Source organism: Saccopteryx bilineata, chromosome 7 (genome assembly GCF_036850765.1).
Source record: "Saccopteryx bilineata isolate mSacBil1 chromosome 7, mSacBil1_pri_phased_curated, whole genome shotgun sequence".
In the NCBI taxonomy this organism is placed as follows: Eukaryota; Metazoa; Chordata; class Mammalia; order Chiroptera; family Emballonuridae; genus Saccopteryx; species Saccopteryx bilineata.
This window is the reverse complement of record NC_089496.1, coordinates 58,362,470-58,384,310: the sequence shown is the minus strand read 5'-3', so window position 1 is coordinate 58,384,310 and position 21,841 is coordinate 58,362,470. Positions and strand designations below refer to the sequence as shown.

General features: G+C 52.8%; 1 protein-coding gene across 3 annotated transcripts in view; it reads left to right on the top strand.

Moving 5' to 3' along the window:
• The window catches only part of PCSK6 (proprotein convertase subtilisin/kexin type 6), a 102,562-nt gene that overhangs the window by 34,170 nt on the left and 46,551 nt on the right, over positions 1–21,841 (top strand). For all 3 annotated transcript variants that reach the window (XM_066238559.1, XM_066238560.1, XM_066238557.1), the window contains exons 3-7: positions 4,116–4,226; positions 4,668–4,811; positions 6,416–6,492; positions 8,321–8,409; positions 20,771–20,943. In XM_066238559.1, the coding sequence (XP_066094656.1) occupies positions 4,116–4,226; positions 4,668–4,811; positions 6,416–6,492; positions 8,321–8,409; positions 20,771–20,943 (594 nt within the window). The remainder of the gene's footprint in view (positions 1–4,115; positions 4,227–4,667; positions 4,812–6,415; positions 6,493–8,320; positions 8,410–20,770; positions 20,944–21,841) is intronic.

Below are 21,841 nucleotides of genomic sequence, written 5' to 3'. Positions count from 1 at the left end.
CAGAGCATCGCCCCTGGTGGGCATGCCGGGTGGATCCCGGTGGGGCGCATGCGGGAGTCTGTCTGACTGTCTCTCCCTGTTTCCAGCTTCAGAAAAATGAAAAAAAAAAAAGAACAGTGCAGAATGAAGAAATAAACTCAGAGAGAAAAAGGATGGAATCAGGAGGCCTCTTTGCAGCGGCCAAGATAGCTTGCAAGAGCGAGTCTCTGCCCCCAAACCATTTTATTTATAGGGCAGAGCAAAATCATTAGCAAATCAAAGAGATCTCTGATACAAAGTCACATTTCCAAGGTAACCCAAGAAATCTCTCAAGTGCAGAAAACCCTCCACCCTGCATAACTGTGATTAGCCAACATCAGAACAAACAAAGGATGAGAGGAAGGGCATGTAAATTGCTTCTAGCAACTTAAGCAAGCAAGTGAAGTGGAGGGATAGGACGAATTCAAACACTCAGCTTCATAGCCAACATGGAGGTGTGGGGAAGAACTTAGCCTTTGGCTAAGCCTGAAACTGCGAGGGCTTTGCCAGTGTGCAGTCTCCCACAGACGCCTGGGTTTATTCATTGTAGGTGCATTGCAAGTCCTGCACTCGGTTTGAGTCTGCGGCAGTAGTCCTAGGTGTCTGCTGTGCCCTTGGCAGACGGAGACGAAAGTCAGGCTGGACATGCTGGGCAAAGGCTGTGGTTTTCCGCAGTGAAAGTCCCTTTCCTACAGGCTTCCTGACAAGTGCCTGGCTGGGCCGCTACCAGAGCATCCTGCCAGCAGAAAGGAGAGAGGAGTCAGCAGTCTGTGTGTTCTCGGTCTGCCTGTGACATCCACGCGGCGTTCCTCGTGGTTCTGATTACATGTGTAGCCCCGGGGAGAGCATCATAGACAGCTGGGTTCAGACTCACAACCGAGTCCTCTGCTTAAATCAGCCCGTTTTAATTCAGATGGCATCTATCAGCTGTCCATCCGACTGATACTTAATCTGCCTCGTTGTTCTGATTAAATACTGGGCAAAACTTGTCGATTACAGGCAAGTATCTACTGTTACCTTTTCTTTGCGTTTGTGTGTGCTGGATGTATCTATTAATTTGTTTTAAGTAGCGTTATCTTTTCTTGCAGCAGGACATTTTCCTACATTAGCGCAAAGCCTTTTTGCCCCAACTGAGTGTTTGGAGAGCTGTGTCACTAATAGGATTATGAAAAGGAAAAGATGATTTAATATTATTGAGAGGCTGCGGAACGCCAACTTGCCAATGTGTTGGAATGACCCAACTGGAAATGAATGTTAGAGGGCTTAGGGTAAGGTCAGCCGAATGCAGATAGTATCTCATTTTAATTCGCTCTAGTCCCCGCTGTGTGACGGTGCCTTGACAAGTGAGGACTTCACAACCCGCCCCTGGTCCCCTGTAAATGTCAGCAGAGTGTCCAGTCATAAAGACAAAACCCAGACGAAGAGAAGAGTCAGACGGAGACTCTGGTCACAGGGACGCTCAGGCACCGTCTTTGTATACTGATCCTGTTCCTGAATTCTGCAGTGGTTTTCCTTACATTCTTAATTACCTTTACTTTTTTTTTTTCCCCTGAAAAAAGGGCCATTTTGCTTGAAGTGCTTTGTGGACCAATTCTTTCCAGGGAGGACAGCCGCCTGTTCTGAGCACACAGTGTCAGTCACCAGGTTTTCCAAAGGCTGTCATTTAAGCAAACTGAAAGCATTTGTTTCTAACTTGCTCTGTGGCCAAAAGTCTGGAAAAGGGTGGATGACACAGAAATGTGGGCCAATCGCTATGAGGGCTAACAAATTTTTTTAAAATTACTTGTTCTGATTCTGTTCCAAGCTGGCTTATAACTTGATGTTGCTGCCTGCATCTTCCAACCCTTACATTGTCGGGTGATGACTCTGGTTCAGCCCTTCCCCACCCTTTGTCCTTGGCCAGATTGATGACAGAAATAGAAAGATAAGGATGTTGTTAGGTGGACCCTCGTGGCTCCTTCGGGCCGGGGGAGACTTCAGTCGGGGGCTGCTTTCCCAGGGCTTCCATTCTCAGAGCTTGGAAGATGGTTTTCGGGATCGAGCCACGTTCTCTTTGGTAGGAATGGGACTTTGCCCCTGAAGTTTAATCAGAGCTCAGGTTTCTTTCCAACGCTGATGCAACGTTTAAGCAGATCTTCCCATTAACCACAGAGGGAATTTTATTTTATTTTTTTGCTTTTTAAAATTTTTTTTTTTTTTTTCTGAAGCTGAAAATGGGGAGAGACAGACCCACTCCCGCATACGCCCGACCGGGATCCACCATGCACGCCCACCAGGGGGCGACACTCTGCCCACCAGGGGGCGATGCTCTGCCCCTCCGGGGCGTCGCTCTGCCGTGACCAGAGCCACTCTAGCGCCTGGGGCAGAGGCCAAGGAGCCATCCCCAGCACCCGGGCCATCTTTGCTCCAATGGAGCCTCGCTGAGGGAGGAGAAGAGAGAGACAGAGAGGAAGGAGAGGGGGAGGGGTGGAGAAGCATATGGGCGCTTCTCCTGTGTGCCCTGGCCGGGAATCGAACCCGGGACTTCTGCATGCCAGGCTGACGCTCTACCACTGAGCCAACCAGCCAGGGCCCCACAGAGGGAATTTTATCTGACAGCTTTGTGTGCTAGAATCATTTGAAGTGCAAACAAACAGAAAGTTCCTGGCGTGTACAGGCAGAGACTGTAAGTGACCAGATGGATTCTGGGTGGGTGGACTGTGTCCGGAGCTGAGGCAGGGTGGCCAGCTGCCCAGGGGCCAGTGGGTGAGCCCACGTGGGGACAGGGGAGTGTCCAGCTGTCTCTGTACGTGGTCAGCACAACACAGCAGGGTCTAGTGCATTAATGGCTGTTGTGAACTGGTAACAAGTTTAATTTTAGAATATGCTTTAAATGCAGAGCTTTTATAACTTCGTCGGCACGATTGGCACTTCCAATTAGACGCCATCTCAAAGTCAACATGGCCAGGGCCCGACTCACCGTCTAAGTCCACCCTGTACTCTGTGATATGGACAGCAGCGCCACCCACACTGTCCACCTTCAGCAGTGTCACCTTGTCTGTGTCCTGGACTGCCCCACGCCAAGCTCCTGCCCTTTCTCACCTGGACCACAGACGGCACTGCCCTCCTCGCTGGCTTGCTGTGGGCATCCTTGCCTGCAGATTGACTCTCCACCCTCCCTAGGGTTCCTGTGATATCCGAGTGTGATGGGGCCACGGTTCCTTGGCGTGTTCTGCCCTGCCTCCCAACCCTCCTCGGTCTGGCGTCCCTGGGGGGCTCCCTGGACCCCAGCTGCACTGGCTTGAAAATCCTTCTCAGATGACGTTAGCTCCCACCCCTGCTCACTGTCTCTTCCTCACCCTCCCATCTGGGCTCACACATCCCTTCCCCCGAGAAGCTGGCTCAATCCTTGGCTTGACATACTCTTTCTAGCAGTTGTCTGTCTGTATTCTCGACGTGTGAGATGATTGGCATCTGTCTCCCACTGGACTCCAGGGGTGGAGGGGTCCTGTCTGTGTTTGGCTCACTGCTCTGTCCCTGTACAGGGCTGGCAGATAGGAGTGACTGGGCAGAGCGTCCTGGACGGGGCACCGTGCTCAGCACTCGTCCCGAGCAGACCACGACCGCAGGAAACGCCGTCTCGAAGGGTTTAGTGGTCACATGAAAGTTTAAAATCTCAACCTGAGTAAGGTGGTGATCTGACCTGTGCCGGTCTCCTAGGCTGCTGTCACAGACGACCACAAACTGGGAGTTTGAAGCAGCAGAGACATGTGGTCTGAGAGCCCTGGAGTCCAGAAGTCAGAAACCAAGCTGTCAAGGACCCTGGTCCTCCTGCGGGCGGGCTGGGAGATGGTCCCCGTGCCCCCTCTGCCTTCTGGGGTTCTGGGCGTGTCTCCCCATCCCCACAGGAGATCCTCCTTCAGAGCCTCACGCCTCCCTCCGCCTTTCCTTAGTGAGGACACTGTTGCTGGGCGGAAGCCGCACGCAGACAGCCCGCACGATCCCAGCCCAAAGCCCACAACCTAATTCCATTGGTGAAGACCCCTTTCCATTCACCCCGCAGGTCCTAGGGGACAGAGTTTTTTAAAATAAACTGCCCCCGCACTTCTCGCTGGCAGGTGAAGTGGCTCCAGCAGCAGCAGGTGAAGCGCAGGGTGAAGAGACAGGTGCGCGACGACCCCCAGGCCCTGTATTTCAACGACCCCATCTGGTCCAACATGTGGTACATGGTGAGTTCCGGGCGCTCGCTGTGCCCGTATTCCTGGGACGGGTCAAACTCCCCCAACGAAGCTAAATTCTCACTGGAACTCCAAACAGACACACCATCCTGGGTGTAACCTACAACTTCATTCCGGGATGCACAGGCTTTCTTGTGTTGTTTCTTTTTAATGATATGCACGTCCTGGGGTGGGCTCCCTGGACAGGAAAACAGTGTGATGAGGCCTGCAGGGCTGCCCGGTGGTGACACTGAGCCCCTCCTCCAAAGAGAGGTGGCATCCTAGGAGACTGTGGACCATCTCAGTGCAGGAAGAGCACGCGGAGCCCTGCCTGTTCACTCCCCCGGAGACAGAGACGGGGATGGGGAAGGAAGAACACTTCAGCTGGGGCTGCGGGGGCTGCAGGCTAGGTTGGCCCTGGTCCCATTGTCCCTGTGTCATCTGTACCTGCAGCACTGCGGGGACAAGAACAGCCGCTGTCGGTCAGAAATGAACGTGCAGGCAGCGTGGAAGAGAGGCTACACTGGGAAGAACGTGGTGGTCACCATCCTGGATGACGGCATAGAGAGGAACCACCCCGACCTGGCCCTGAACTACGTAAGTTCAGCCTTGGGGCTGACGTGCTCGCCCAGCCCATCGGCCAGTAAGCACAGGTGACCCTTGACCTGCACAGGGTGGGGGACTGCGCAGGTCCTCCTGAACACAGGTTTGTCTTTTCAACGACTAGTGTAATCGTATTTTCTCTTCTTTATGGTGTTCTTAATAACTTTCTTTTCTCTAGATTACTTTGTTGTAAGAATACAGTAGGTAATATACATGAATAGGAAATATGTTTGTCACATACTCGGGCAGCAGTAAGCTGATAGTTCTGCAGTTTTGGGGTGGAGTCAGAAGGTACGCATGGGCGTCCGATGAGGTGGGGTCCGTGCCCCCACACCCACGTTGTGCAGGGACCAGCTGTACAGACTCGGACGACAAGGTGAATTTTCCCTCTCACCACAGTAGGCAGGACAGGTAACCATGCTGGCACGGAAGAGTAGTTGCCTGAGGGGTTTGTCCACATGCTTGAGCAATCACACATACTTCTAGGAGACATGTCAGACCAGCACTAACAACACAAAGCATCACAGGGTTAGGACATGAGCTCTGGACCCAAGCTAGCTGGGTGCCCTGCCTGGCTCTGGGACGAGACCTCGGGCAAGTCGCGTCCCCTCTCTGGGTCCCAGACTCACAATCTGGAAAGTGAGGTTACTGTGGGGCTGCTGCCCTGTGGAGCTGTTGTGAGGGTTCAATGTGTTCTTCTGTGCTAAGAGGAGAACCTGGCACATAGTGAATACGGTGAGCCTTTCAATATACTGAGGCACGTGGAGCCTAGCGATGGCTCCTCCCATTATATCACACCCGCCTGGCAGACGACTCGGCAGCCCTTAGAAATGACGGTTTTGAAGCCTCTGTCTACAGCACCAGAGAGCTTTCGTGATGTTTCACATGGAAGATGTAACTACGTGATTCCAAGTATAGAAACAAACAGATACGTGTTTAAAATGTAACATCAAGGAAATCTCGACACTTGCTACAACCTGGACAAGCCTCCAGAACATCGTGCTGAGTGAGACGAGCCAGTCCCAGGAGGACAAACTCCAACTGGTCCCACTCATACGAGGCCCATTGAGCAGTCACGTTCGCAGAAACAGAGCAAAGAGTGGTGGTCGCTGGGTGCTGGGGGAGGGGAGGAGGGGGCTTGGGTGTCTGATGGGTACAGAGTCTCTCTTCTGCGAGACGCCAAGAGCTCCAAGGACAGATAGTAGCAATGGTGGCCCAACAGTGTGAACGCAGTTAGTGCCACAGAGCTGTGTCCTTGAAAATGGTTAGGACGCTAAGTTTTGTTTGGTGCGTTTTAACACCAACAAAAACATAGCATTAAGTATATGAAGGGTGTGTTGTAGAATTGTGCACCTGAAACCTACATAATTTTATCAACCAGTGACACCCCAATAAATTCAATTAAAAAGTTTTAAAAAAGCATACACACACACAAGGTGACAGGGACAGTGACCGAACACCAAGTGCATGTGCTTCCTCCAGCGCGTTCAGGGTGGTATGGCCGCAGACACCTTCCATTTCTAGTCGAGGCAGAATGAGGGTTTAGAACAGGTTGGTTGTATCCGCGCTCCTCTGCTCACTGAGATTTCATTTCTCAGGACCCCTATGCAAGTTACGACGTCAATGGAAATGATTATGACCCGTCTCCACGATACGACGCCAGCAATGAGAACAAGTATGTCCCACGGTCCCCTCTGTGCTCCTCCCTGCTCCACCCCCTGCTAAGCCCACAGAGGAACACTTGAGAGCCGATGGGTAGCGGGTTCTGAGAACGTAGCCTCGTCCTTCGCGGTGTCAGCCCTGCAGGTCAGCTAGAAGTAGAGATTCGATTCGTACTGTTGTTTCCAACCTTGTCAGAATGTTTTAACAGGATAACCCTTAAATCCCATGGTCAGCATGACCGGCTGAGGCTGAACGTCGGTGTGGCTGTGGGGGCCCAGGGACTACATGCCTGGTGTTCTGACTCTGTGACCTGGGGAGGGAGGCAGAAGGGGTGTGGGCGATGCTGGAGGGGTCTGGGCTCCAGTCCCCAACCCACGCCCCTGGCTGTGTGGCTTTGTGTGTTGGGTCATCTTACTGAGCCTGTGTCCTAGGGACTTTCCCATGGACAGGATGCTGCCAGCCTCCTAGAGCCGGGTGGGTGCAGGCGGAGAGCATGCTGTCCGCACCACTCTGCAGATGCGGCGGGGGGAGGGGTGATGCAGGATGTCGGGGGGCTGGTGCACTGTCCATGGCGACTCTGGGGTTGGGTCCAGGTTCTCAAACTGCCCTGGGACTCTTTTTGCTGTGTCCTGCCTGTCTTTGTCAGCATGTCCCATGTCCTTAGCTATTAGCATTCTGGCAAAAATATTTTGAGGAAAAGAATAAAAGCCCTTTCTTCCTTCCCCACAGCCGACAGGATGCTGGATAAGGTGTGTCCCCTCAGCATAGCAATTCGGTTTCCAGCTGATTCGATTCTGAGGTTTAGATGTGGTGCCCACACAGCGCTGTGCAGGGAGGCTCGGTGGCTGGCATGCTGACACCGGCCACAGAGGCCCTGGGGGCTGTCGTGCTGCCTCACTCTCCAGGGTGCCCTTCCTGCTCAGCAGGGAGCATGCCAGGGGTGCAGGGCGCCTCATTTCCCAGCTGTTTGTCCACAGGGCCAGGAGAAATGATCCAGAAACCACCCAGTGACCCTAGGATTAATCCTGGGTGAGACATTGAGCTCCTTGACTCCGTGAACAGCCCAGTCACGGGCTGTGAGAGTCCCAGGGAAGGATGGATGACCCTTCCAGGGGCCAGCACACAGGCCCGGGGCTATTTTTAAAGGTGGTTTTAGATTTACATCAATGATTCCAGTCCCCTGGGGAGGCTTCTCAGAGAGGCGCTGTTTAAACTTGCCCATGTTTTTGGTCCCTGTGGGAGGCACTGACCCAGTGCAGAGCAGTGGGTAGTGGGGTCATTCTGGGGAAAGCAGTTTGTTTTCCTGGTAATTTCTTCCTCGTCCCGTACTGCTGCTGGGCGCTGGGCTCAGAGCCTTTCCCTGCGGCACCAGCTGCTCTGGCGTGGGGGCGGTGAGAGGGCCGTCCAGGAAACAGGGCGGTCGGTGCCCCGCACACGACGTGGGTGCTGGGGTTGTTCCTCCCCCCATCCCGCCGGCCACCAGGTGTGGACACTGCGCCTGCACTGGGTTGTGGTCACCAGAATGCGGGGTTTGGGAGGAGGGAAACGGGCCCTGGCAGAGCGGCCCCGTGCTCCTCCTGTTGGGGGGAGGAGAGACAGCCCCCGAGGGGAAGGTGGTGGGCGGCTTAGCCCGCCTGAGGTCTGATGGTCAGGGCTGCCCAGCTGTGCGGGGCCCAAGGTGCTGCTCCCCGCCCAGATCGTGAGCACCGCAGGCACAGGAAGGAGGCCCTCGAGTGTTCCTGGGCACAGAGATGAGGGGCTCTTCCTGCACGAGACCTGAGCGTGCGCCGGATGTGCCCAAATTGCTGGCCGAGTCCTCACGTCGCTTTCCTTCGTTTCAGGCACGGCACGCGCTGTGCCGGGGAAGTGGCCGCCTCGGCCAACAACTCCTACTGCATCGTGGGCATCGCGTACAACGCCAAGATAGGAGGTGAGGTGCAGCCTGCAGCCCGGAGCTCTGGGGCCTGGTGGGGTGATTAAAGGCATGGTGGGGTGTGAAGCCTGCTACCCAGGAGCCCAGCCTGGCAGCCCCCACCCAATGGGGCCCCGAGGTGGAGGGATTGCTCACGGCTTTGCCTGAAAAGCACTCTGTTCAATACGTTTGGTCGCTGAGTCACCATTGTCCGCCAGACCACTTCTGAAAGGCCAGTGGGTTTCTCCTCTCCCCTGCCGGCCCTCAGCTGCAGCCAGAGAACTTTTGTCACAGGTCCCCCAGATGTGCCTGGGCTTGTGGCATTCTCACGGCCCCTGGGCCTCTCCCTGCCTCTCCTCTTGGCTCAGTCCACCCCTGGCTGTGGTCAGCTCACCCTATGGTGCTTCACAAAGGGCTCCCTGCATCTGGCTGCCCCCCATCGTTCCCCAGAGGGGTTCAGGCCCCTGTGAGAAGCGGCGTCCAACCCCGGCTGTCCCTGGTCCTGCTGCTTAGCATCTCCATTTGTGAGTCAAGCTCCCCTTGCAGGATGGGGCGTCAGAGCACACGTCTCCTGTCCCCCTCAAGCCTGGCAGTGTGACAGCTCACACTGGCAGAATGTCACCAGGTGCTCTGCTGAGCCTGTTGGTGCTCGTGGCTGAGCTGGGGGCTGAGCAGGTGCAGGCTGTGGGCATGAATGATCCTCGGAGGTTCGCGTAGCTCGGGCCACTGCTGTCCTCCCCAGGACTCTGTCTCTCAGCTTTAAATCGCTCCTGCTCTCTCAGATGGCCACGCTGGGTACCCCCTCCCCCGGGCACTGCTTCCTCTGTGCTCTGCCCTGTGGGCTGGCTGCATCCCATTAGCTCTGCTGTTGGCACTGTAGGGTAGGGAGGTGAGGCCAAGGGTCCCTGGTCACCCACTCCTTGAAGAACTTGAGTTTTGAAAAGCAGGTCCCCAGCTTTGACTGAATTAGGACTCTGCCTGCCCGTTCCCTTGGAAACCTCTGAAGTAGCTGGGACCCGTAGCCTGAAGCAGCAATCCCTGCCAAGGGCATGTCCTGCAGACGAATCAGGAGACTGCCAGCTGGCCTTGCTCCTTCATGGTCAGTCCCTTTACACCAGGGGTCCCCAAACTTTTTACATGGGGGGCCAGTTCACTGTCCCTCAGACCATTGGAGGGCTGGACTATAAAAAAAACTATGAACAAATCCCTGTGCATACTGCACATATCTTATTTTAAAGTAAAAAAACAAAACGGGAACAAATACAATATATAAAATAAAGAACAAGTAAATTTAAATCAACAAACTGACCAGTATTTCAATGGGAACTATGCTCCTCTCACTGACCACCAATGAAAGAGGTGCCCCTTCTGGAAGTGTGGCGGGGGGCCGGATAAATGCCCTCAGGCCGCATGAGGCCTGTGGGCCATAGTTTGGGGACCCCTGCTTTACATAGAGGTGTGCAAGTTCTGACTGGAGCTTGTGGTGAGAGGAGACGCCTGAGAGGTCTCCCTGGGCACCAGCCTCATGCCCAGCGCCCTCGGGCTGTGTGTCCTTGGAGAGCTGGTGTCACCTCTCTGAGCAATGGTGAAAGCAGTGGCTCAGGGCTCCGTCCTCAGGGAGCCTCTGAGCAGACTGGGTTTCTGTCCCTCCCGCCAAAACTCTCAGAGGGAAGATAAACTCGGTTTCTGTGGCTCTGAGTGAGGAGTAAGCCCCACCTTTGGGGGTGTTCGAGCCGTGCTCCGCAGTGTCCCCTGGCCGGGCAGCATGGATGTGATCTGGGGTCTGTGGGAACTGCAGACTCTAGCCCAGACCCGCTGAGTCGGAATTGCACTCTGACAGGATCCTCAGACTGGTGGCCGATGGGGACGTGCTGGTTCAGAGACTCCGGGGACAGGCAGGTGGGTTGCACCTGCATGTGGACGGTGATGAGAGGTCTGTGGGGTGACAGCTGACAAGCCTCCTGGGAAAGCCCAGGATGAGTGGGCTGGTTCTCACTGGACTTTCTGTGTACGCCGCACTGGGGTCCACCCACGTTCCCCAGATTCTAGAGAGAACACTCTACCACCAGGGCCCCGGGACAGGAATACTTCTAAGTGAATGTATTTCATGTATGTGAGCACAAACGGCAAACAGCATGTGTATCACCAAACTAGACCCTCCCCTGGGGGGGGGGCGGGCAGATCCTGGGGTCTCCAGGAACTCAGTGTGTGGGAATGGTGCTACCGAGGACTGCGTGGCAGAATGGACATGTGACGGCCACGGGTGCACAGCTGCTGGGCACAGCCTCACCCTCTCCGCACAGGCTGTCACCTGTCCCTGCCACCCCAGGACGGGGTCCCTGTAACAGCCTCCCCCGGTGAGTGTGCTGGCCGCAGCACAGAGTTTCTCTGGGATATTCCTGGAGCTGACTGGCAGACACACCTTGTTATGTGTGTAATTCTAATTCTTTTTGTTTTGTTGTATCCAATCTGTTCATATCATCCGTTGACTTTTTTTTTTAACTTTCGTATTTTGTGTTTTTCTGTCCAATGATTCACATTTGGCTTTTTCTTTTACACTTTTTCCAAGTCTTTCCTGAGATTCCCTTTTCTCTATCTTTTATTTTAGAATCCTTAACATATTTATGAGTTACTTTAAAATACGTTGCACTAATTTGGATATCTAGGGCATTTGTGGGTATATTTCCAGTGATTTGATGTTTCTTTTTTACAGTGGGTCCTTTAGTCCTCTGTGTCTGCACATGTCTAGTGATTCTTTGTTGCGCACTAGACATCTGTGTGCTGCCTGTGAGGACTGCGGGCTCTGTTATCTTTGTCTGGGTGCTGTTGGTTCATGTTCTAGCAGTCATTTCAATTTGAACGTTTGGCGGCTTGATTATGCATTTTTCTCTGGTTGATCTCTTTCAGATTTACCCTTTGCCTTAGGGAAAATCCTGTAGCCCAAGCGCCTTTTGCCCTTAGATCGTGATCTTAGTGGTATTTCAATGAAGAGAATGAAATGTTTACCCAAATCTCTTAATTTGGCAAGACTCAGGCTCCAGCAGCTGAAGAATCTGCTTAACTTGTTCAGCCTGCAGCTGTTCTTTTCCTCCTGGACTTCATAGTTTTGTCCACGGGTCAACCAAGTATTTAATTTTTATTATTTATTCATTTTAGAGAGGAGAGGGAGAGAGAGAGAGAGAGAGAGAGAGAGACAGAGAGACAGAGAGAGAAGGGGGAGGAGCTGGAAGCATCAACTCCCATATGTGCCTTGACCAGGCAAGCCCAGGGTTTTGAACCGGCGACCTCAGCATTCCAGGTCGATGCTTTGTTCACTGCGCCACCACAGGTCAGGCCTCAACCAAGTATTTGAGTATGTAAGTCCTCTCTGTAGCTCTCTCCTGTCTGAGACTCCCTCCGTTTCCAGCTGCCCCACCATCCTGAACTCCATCCCAGAGGGTAGAATTGCTCTTTCCTGCTGGAGCCCTGGCCTGTCAGTACCAAGAGAGACAGTAGTCCTCAGAGAAGAACTCACAGCATCCCAGCTCACGCCCCGTGTGGTTCCGGTTCCCTTCCTTCAAGAACCGAATCCCCGGCTTGGCTCTGCCGTCTTCTGGCTGCTTCCCAATGATCTTAAAAAGTTGTGGTTTTTAAATCAAGATTTTGTCCAGAGTTTATTAACTTTAGATTGGTCCGTGTGCTAGAAACTACTCTGCCTTATCAAAACTACAATGTTTGGTTTCTATTTCTTTACCGAATAGATGGTGTGTTAGTTATCTGTGGCTGCCAGACTGTTCTTCCAAAATGCAGCTGCTGAAAACGGCATTGTCACCTAGCCCAGATGGTAGCTCAGCTGAGTGACCTGGCTCAGGGGTCTCATGGGGGCGCCATCTAGCTGCTGGGTATGACTGTAGTCTGGAGGCTTCACTGGGGCCCTAATCAGGTAAGGTGAGTCACTCATTTGGATGCTAGTTGGAGTCCTCAGTTCCTTGTGGGCTCTTGGCAGGAGGCCTGCTCCTCACCATGTGTCCCTGTGTGTAGTGTTCCTCGGACATGGGCGCTGGCTTCCCTTGTTGCAGCCACTGCAAGAGAGAGAACAAGGAGGAAGCAGCAATGTGTTTTGTGACCTCATCTTAGAAGTCGCAAACCTTCATTTCAGTCATACTCTGTTTTTTATAAACAGATTCTTAAGTCTAACACACACTTGCGGGAGAAAGAGAACTTAGGCTGCACCTTTTGAATGGGAAAGTTTCAAAGAATTTGTGGAGGTAGTTTAAAATCACCACAGATGTGTTCTTAAAATTCTGAGTGCCTATTTATACCAGTGAAAATAGGAATCACCACACTTACCAAGTACCCATCTGACAATAGGCCCTGAACCAAGGCCTCTGTGTGTGTGTTTTATACCGCCTGCACCAAAGACCATGTCACAGGCCTGGATCTTAGCCGCATTTCACAAATGAGGGCCTGAGAGGTTCATAACTTCCCCAATATCAAAGCAAACTGACTCCAGAGCCCAAGCTTGGAACCTCCATCCTCACAGAAACTTTTCAAGAGGCCAGGGTGACTTACTTTGCTTGTAGCCCGTGTTCCCCGCATAGTGGGTCACTTCAGCCTGTAGTCGTCACCTCGTCACCTCGTCCCCACACACCGGTTTCAACTGTTTGTTTGTTTGTACCTAGTCATCGTCCCATAGTAGCTGCCTGTCACAGCGATGCTCACAGTTGTTCCCCGGCACAGTCCTCTTCCTGCGCCTTTATTCTGGTCCGTCTTTTAGCTCACTGGATTTCATCACCAGTAACTTTTCCAGGGAAGGGGGATGGATGCTGTGGGTCCTGAGTTTTTCATTTTGGGGAGTGTCATAGTCTTGCAGAACTTGGTAGACACTGCACTTCTGTCCCCTGCATTCAGTGTTGCTTGGAACAGTGTGGGGCCAGCCTGGTTTCTTCCCTTGTAGGTGACTGGACATTTTGGCTTTGATAGAATTCTTCCTTCAGCCTCAAGCCCACTGGCTTTGTGGGGCCGGATCTGGGTGAGGATTCTTTTATAGCTGCTGTTCTTGGGATTCGGTGTACTTGACAATATCTGTTTTGTTTTGTTGTTTTTATTATAATTTCAGGCAAATTTTCTTCTTATGTTCTGAGTATTTATAGTTCCATATGTTCAGTTCTTTTCTTCATGGGACCCACTTAGACACATACGGGCTTTCTGTCTCTCTTCCTAGTCACATGTGTACCTTTTGTTCCTCTTCCCTTTATTTTTCCTTCATCTTCCTCCAGCCTGCCCTCCATGTACCGGGCAGTTTCACCAGTGTCTTCTTTTCCTAGAGAAAAACTCTTGTGGCGCTGATTTCTAAAACTGTTTAATTTTCTCCCCATTGAGGGCGCTTTCTTTTGCCTTGTGATCTCCTCATTGAACCAAGAGCTCTTGCCTTGCAGAGAAGTCATATTTTTGGCACACTTTGGGTTTCTTGGAGAAATGTTTATACGCAGCCCTGTCTTGCCCTGACTCTGCCCCCCTTCCCTTGTTGCTTGCAGCCTCGTTGCATAGATGACAGGCGGCCACTTCCTGGCCATTCCTAATGGTGGCTGGAGAGGGAGGAAGGACTCTCCAGGCCAGTGTGACTGTCACACACGGGGCGGAGGCTGGGCTGCAGGTCCCCTGGACTTGGGTTTGTGGACCCAGATTCTTCTTTCCTGCCTGTTTATTAGTTCTGGGAGGTCACCCCTTACCAAGTAACCTAGCATGAATTGATCTCATGCTGACCACATGGGCCCCGGGCAGCTCTGAGTGTCACTCACCTTTTCTCCTCTGACACCACCATCACAGAACCTGCCTCTTCTTACAGAGATGGTGTTTCTGTGTCATTTCTGGTCATTTCCCCGTTTCTAAAATAGTGGGCACTGAGGTGGCTTTTCTCCTTTTGCCGTAAAGACAATGCAGTGTGGCGAAGTGACAAACGCGCCCCACCCCAATCATATGGCCCAGAGGTGAGTCACCTGTGTCATGGAGAAATTACTGCAGAGGCATGTCATCTTTGTTATTTTCAGAGAGGAGAGTGGGGTGCACCTGTGTGTTTTACTGGAAGTTCCTACATTTTAGGGAAATTTTAATTTTTTATGATGTTTTAGAGCTGAACATTGAGGATTTATTCCCCTTTTCTAAATATTTCGATAAAAATCTGCATAACAATGTCAGCTTTGTTAGTGTTCCCCTGTGACTACTGGGCTTAGGACCTTGCTTGCTTAGAAGTGTCCAAGAGAAGTAAATTCGTTCTGTATTCCCTCTCCACACTTGGCTTTGTAAGAACAGTTCGTCTCAAAACTTTTATGATTTTGTCTTTTCTATTTAGGTATTTAACTCACGTGGATCACTCTAAGAACATTTTGCCTTGTCTTAGATTCTGAAGATAGTCTGTGCTTTTTTCTAAAAGTTTTATTGTTTTATGTTCCACATTTTGAGTTTTATTTTGAGAAATGCATTTTGAGTGAATATTGTATAAAATGTGAAGCTGAAGTCAAGGTTGTTAGTTTTGAGTTTAGTTTAGTTTTGTTTGGCTGTGGTGTCCAGCGCCCCAGCACCGTTTGCTGAAATGCCGCTTCTTCCAGTTGAGCTGCTTTTGAGCTTCTGTCTGATTGGGTGTCCCAACCCCCCACGTCCTATGTGACAGGCTTTCAGGGTGCCCGGTGCCACCCCGGCCGGAGCAGAACTGCTCTGTCTGGGAAGCCCACCACCAGCACGTGAATGCTTCTCCTCTGTAACTTTAGAAGATGCATAGTTTTGGACAAGTTCCTCAGCTTAGCAAGATTCAGACATACTTCTGTGATGGACAGGTGTCACCTAGGACACAGCGTTTTGGGGAGAGCTTGTCCTGCTCCTCACTTCTTCCAGTGGCAGATCCCAGGGCTGCTGGGAGTAGGCAGCCAAGCAGCAGCGCGGCTGGAGGCGGCCAGGACCCCCCTCTCGTGGCCTGGCAGATGCCTGGAAACGGAAAAGCTCCTTGCTCGGGCCTCACGGAGTCCCTGCTCCCCCTCCGCCTGTGTTTAGTCTGTTCTGGGAGGGAAGGTGGAACATCAACAGGCCGATTTCTGTGGGGGGTTCTGTTTCAGATGTCGATGGGGGGACTGAATCATGTTTCTCCTTTTATAAACATGAAAATGTTAAGTACATAACATGAAATTCACCCGTGCCTATAAGTGAGTTCATTATGTTGATTTAGAGCCGCGGAGTCTGACTGCCTTGGTGTTCCCTTTCGGCAGCTCAGGCTGGTGAACGTTCTCAGAGGACAGTCGGCTACAGACCCCTCTCCCAAGGCCGAGTGCATCTGCGGCTGCAGTGGGCATTCAGAGGCACTGGAAGGCGGGGGCGTGGAGTAAAGCGGGGCAGTTGCTCTCAGGAAACGGGTTTCCCCATCTCACCCCACATTGTCATCAGAGGTCCACACCAGCTGGGTCTGAGCTTCCCCGGGCGGAGCAGGAGCCACGGGAAAGAAGAGATGGACAGTTTCAGCCGTAGCTCTTGTACCCAGTGTCTCCTGGTGGCCACACCCCTTCCAGGCCACCCTGCTGCAGCCTTCCCCCTCCCCCCCACAGGTGACACTGGCTCTTGAATGCCGTGGGCCACAAACCTGGTTCCTGAGATTGTCATCATGTCATCACATCACTGAACGAGGGGTTGCTTTGCTCTTGGGTCAGTTTGGGACAAGCTCTTGGCCAGCCTTTGTTTGTGGCTGTGCAGTTGTCTTGTTTTCACGGTGGCGTGATTGTCATTGTTTCCATCTCGGGTTTCTCCTTCAGGGGCCAGTTCTGGCATGTGCTCACACACTGTGTCAGAGCACAGATCCCCTCGGGGTTCCTTGCAGTCCTCATTTGCAGGGTGTGTGTGTGCTGTCAGGCTCAGAAGCTCACCGTTCTGTCCAGTGTCCGAAGCTGCCAGTTCTTCCTGAGCTATAGGTGCATCTCGTGTTCTCTGGCTTGTTCCCTGGCGGGGGGACCAGGAAAGGCCGTCTCGATTGCAAACCTCAGATCCTGGCTGAGGCTCTTCTTGTCTTGGCCATTCTGTGCAAATTCTATAGAACCTGCTTAGGAAAGAGTGACCTGTTTTAAAACACAGTTTCCTTAGTATTTATTTAGCTATGCAAGGCCAGCAGATCAGGAGACAGTGATCACTGAGCAGTGTTTGTCACACAGAGTTCTCAGGGAAGGGCCATGCCTTCATGCCACAGGGGAGGCAACCGGTCAGTCAGGAGGCAGAGCAAGCCATGGACCAGCGGGTGGAGCCTCAGCATGGTTCTGCAGGAAGGAGGGGGTGGCCCATCAGGCAGGCTTAGGACTGGCAGTTTGAATAGTTTCAGGACTTTGCATGTAGGGGCTGTCACCAATTGTCTGGTACCTGGGCTGGGGGCGGTGTCCCTGAGTGTCAGAGCCGCACCAAGGGGGAGCTGTGGTGTGGGCTCCCACATCCGGCTGGCTTCTTGATTTGCATGAGAGAGAAGCACACAGAGGGGGTGTTTGCTTTCTAGGAATTGGCAAACTCCAGGTACAGGGGGTGTCAGTTCCTCCAGAGTCAGCAAGGCCACACGGGTGTCAAAGCATCAGACCTGGCATGGGCCTTGTCCCACTGACCCAGGGCTCCATGGCAGGACACTCCCGGGAACCCCCCCCCCCATGCTGAAAGGAAACAGCGTTATCAGATGGGAACAGAGCAGGAGGCCAAGGGGCCGGGCCATCCTTGCTGGTGTCCAGTCATAGCAGGCGGCAGTGGTGGCTGTGGCTGTGCCGTGACATCTCGGCAGACCACAGCTCCCTGGGGCTCGTGGAGCAGAGCTGTCCCGTGCAGCACATTTACGTGTGAGAACCTGTTCCTTTCTCAGGCGATGACAAGAGCTGACAGAAAACGTCTAGATTTGTAGCATTTCTCAGCTGCTGACACCTGACTTGACCCAGGAAGGCTGCGGGTAGAACAGAATGTATCTTGTGTTAGTGGTGGAAGGTGCACCAACCCCCTGCGGATTCACTACAGTAAACTCAGGATTAATGAACAGAATGTGTGGGAAGGCCTGTTTGTCGCACGCAGGAAGGGAAGCTGCAGTCTAACTTCAGTTGCTGCTGTTCACTGTGCTCAGTCTGCGTCCATTTGCTGAAGGCAGACTGCATTCCGTCTCCATAAACAAGTGGGGGTGTGTCCCCTGCCTGCCACCCCTCCAGACGTTAACCCGGCCGATAGCCGGTTAGCTTTCTGTACTGGAGTCTGTGCGCGCATGTGTATGTGTGTGTACATGTGTGTGTATACACGTGGGGGTGTACCTGCATGCATGTGCATGTGTACAAGCATAGTTCTGTACAGGTGTGGTCTCTGTGTGCACACATGTATGTACATGCACTGTGAGCAAGCATATGTGTTCTTTTCGTTGCCTCTTTTTTTACTTTTTCGCTTACCTGGTAGAAGCTTATTTCCTCTCAGTTCTGCAGGCTAGAAGTTCAAGATCAGTGTGTCAGCAGATTTGGTTTCTGCCCTTGGCTTGCAGATGGCTGCTCCTTGCTACCTAAAGATGAGAAATCATCATTTCAGCAAGTTCTCCCAGCAGGTGTGACCATGGTTGGGTTCAGGCGTTGTCACAGGAAAGCACCTGTTCTGTAAGAGGAGGCTGGCCTGCACGGGTGTGCTCTGTGCCCACGGGGGTCTGTTGGGGCCTGGGGTCCTGATGGCACCCTGAGCTGTTCGCCCCAACACCAGCTCAGCAGATCCTGCAAGCCCCATCATCCTCTGCTCTCAACTCCTCCTCGTGCCGCAGGCTGGGCTCAAGGTGAGACTTGCCCCGAGCTCCAGCCCTGCACGCAGGGCCCGCTGTGAGCTTGGTAGCGACCAGCAGTTAATTTCGTACCCAGATCATTTGTCCAAATTATTTTTTGTGCCCGTTTATGGTAAATGGGCCTTTCTTTTTTTCATTAGAGAAATGATTACTGTTTGTCTTCCACTCGGCATTTCCAGGGAGCCATTCACGTTTCAAGCTAATATTGGAACAGCAGGTTTCTCCTGAAAATATTTACCTGTGTTGGCAACCTGACAGTGTTGGGAAAATTAGATGGTTCATTAAAACCTAAATACATGAGGCTTCCTTTTCTCACATCAGTCACTCTCCTCCCGAGGTGACATGTCGTGAGGGTGTCGGGAGATCATTCTGGTCTCATGTTTTCACGTGTGTTTGGATGTCTCCTGGCATCTTGTTCTTTTTATTTGGAAGCTGGTGTTCTGGCACCTGTGACTTGCATGGAGAAGCCCTAGACAATGGTTGGCATCTCCCCTTCGAACATCAGAATTCACCTGGCTGCCCCTGTGGCCGTCAGGGTCTCCTGCCCCAGAGTCCACAGCCAAATGCGGCTGCTGTTGCCCAGACGGTGCCAGGTGCCAGGTGCAAGGCGCCAGGCCCTCCATGCATATTACACTCTCTCACATCTTCTCACCTGTCCCACCAAGCGAATCATGTAGAACAAGGACGCAGAGCAGCTGAGACCCTGGACTAGGGTCACACGGTGGAGCCCCCACACTGGGACTCTGTCCTCTGCTCTCTTTCCCCGACTGCAAGCTGCTTTTTTCTTTTAAAAAAAATCCATTGATTTGGCTGAGAGAAGCATCAACTCATTGTTCCACTTAGTTGTTCCATTTAGTTGTTCACTCACTAGTTGCTTCTCACGTGTGCCATGACTGGGGCTCAAACCCATGAGCTTGGCAGAACCAGGACAACACTCTATCCACTGGGCCACGAGTTGCTCTTTATCTTGCCAGGGATCACAGCTTTGTCATACCACACCTCCAGCATCCCATACTGGTTATGACCCTCTCCTGGGGTTCAGTTGCTGAGAGAGACCTGGGCCCAGCGTTTGACAGCCGGGAGAAATATCTGGGCACACGCCCAAGGACTAGGGAAAGAGGCCACTGGGGCCTCATGACTCCTCTTGTCCACCCAGAAAGCAGAAAGGAGCAAGTATGACGAGCTGATGGAAACACAGGGGCTCTTCCCCTCCCATGGAGAGGAGAAAGGGACCCACAGGAGAAGAGATTTGGCCCCTGTCAAGAGAAATTGGTTCTTAACTCTGTTGAATTGGTTCTTAATTCTGTTAATCAAAAGACTCTGCAAACAGAGCAGGAAGACAGAGCAGCAACTGGGAGCAGATAATCTAATGTTTAAGCAGCATGGGCTTGGTGCCCAAGCAAAACTAAACAGTGTGTTGTTTGAACTCGCACTCAATTAATTGTATTAAATGCTAGTTTTTAAAAGGCAATGGAAAGACCAATCCAAAATTCAGAGCCATCTGCTCTGTGAGGGGCAGGGGGTGGGGAGGTCGTGGGGTCATGTCCATGTTTGTTGTGGTGTAGAGTGCAGTGCCCATGACTTTACTTGGCTCCATCACTGACATGTGACACACCTTCCTTCACACACATTGCATAGCATGTGTTTTGTTTTGTTTTGTTTGTGTTTTGTTTGTTTTTTAAAGTAAATCATAATTACTTATTTTTAACCACCCTGGGAGTAGGTATCATTGCCCTATTCTTATAGATGGGGGACGGCGAGCAGGGAGGTCCAAATGGGTTCTAACACACACACACACGTGCACATGCACACACACATGTTCACACACACACGTATGCATGCGAGCGCACACACTACGTGCTTACTGAGAGCCAGGCGAATCGCCCCTTTTAGTTGAGAGGGAGGCTGTCTGTGAGCCAGGAAGCAGCCTTCACAGGGAACTGAATGGGTTCGCACCTTGACCTTGAACTTCCAGCCTCCAGACTGTGAGAAATAAACGTCTGTTTAAGCTGCTGGTCTGTGGGGTTTTGGTGTGGCAGTCCACTCTGACCAGGACAAGACCTCAGTTACCCATTGCCACATGGCCCAGAGAAGCCCTGTCTTTTTGGGGTGCTCTTGAGAAAGCAGCACACCTCACCTCCTACAGACGCCTCCAGGGGACACAGACGACAGGGCCCCTCCTCAGTGGCTAAGGCACGGCCTTGTCTTCTAGGTTACAGGCTTCTGATTACAAATCAGGGATGAAATAACTTTTTCTTGAAAGAGAGAAATAAGTACAAATTCTCAGCAGCTAGGCCAGTGGGAAACGGCTCCAAGTTCTAGTCCAGAAGTCTATGTTCCGAAGCCCAAGTGCAGCTCCGTGGGGCTGAGGGACTGCTTACAGCCTGCTTTCCTGCTGCCCTTGTGTTTGGGGACACACCCATGTGGCCTTGGAGTCGATTTAATTCTTTCTCCTCAGCCTTCACGGAACAGAGAGAACTGTCCAAAGTGATGTTGGGCAAACTGCCCAGCAGTCTGGCCTCTGGCTGCGTCCCTGCTCTGGGGCCGCCATCTCTGCGGGAACCAGCCCACCGGCCTTCTGTGTTTCAGGCATCCGCATGCTGGATGGGGATGTGACGGACGTGGTGGAGGCCAAGTCTCTGGGCATCCGACCCAACTACATCGACATCTACAGCGCGAGCTGGGGGCCGGACGACGACGGCAAGACCGTGGACGGGCCCGGCCGGCTGGCCAAGCAGGCCTTCGAGCAAGGCATTAAAAAGGTGTGAGTGACCCAGGGCTGCGGGGACTCTTGGGGGCGGGGATCATAAAGAGAACACACAAGAACACTAGCAATTAAAAATCAGCATGATGCAGGCCCGAAATGGGACCAGGCCATCTCTGCCGTGACCGAACTGGTCTGCAGGAGACATCCTGGAGGAGCTCGGAGCAGCTGTGTTGGCCAGTGCCAGCCGGCTCCCCCGCCCCTCCCCCGACTCTGCGCCCTGGGGCCTGGCTGCCCAGCAGAGGGCTGTGAGCAGGTGGGTGGCCTGGTGTTTGGCCTGTGCAGGTGGCAAGGGTGTTGTGGCCTTAGGCCCGCTGCCCACAGAAACACCCATCTGTGCCCTCGAGGGGCCTGTGCTGGTCTGGCGCCCCTGCAGCAGGAAGCTGGGCTCACTTGCTGCCTCCCTGCCAGCATGCAGCCTGAGATGTTCAGGATTTCTGAGGTGGAACCTGACCAGCACTAAACATCTGAGTCTGGTGCCCAGAGACAGGCTCAGGGGACACGGGAGGCTGGCAGACTTGTCCCCAGAGGCCCGCTGGCCCAGAGGTCCATCCACAGTGGCTCTGTAAGCGTCCATTCTGAGTTGTTGTGAGTCAGAAGGGCTGGGGGCAGGGAGGGGGGGACTGGCGATGACCCAGTTGCAACAATCAGGGTGGCGAGGCAATTTCAGCGTTAGGACAGCTTCTTGGAGCAGACAGAGCTGTGGTCAGCATCGAGGTGGCCTGGTGGCCCAACAGGCCCAGAGCTTAAGGCGTGGTCCCGTGATGCTGGCTGGGGTTGTGGGCAGGAAGTCCCGATGCCCCCAGGCAGCATTTGTACCCCCGACTTCTATTGGGGAGGCAGACAGAGGCTGGAGATGGGGGAGGGGTGGGCTCATTTTATTATTTACGTAGTTT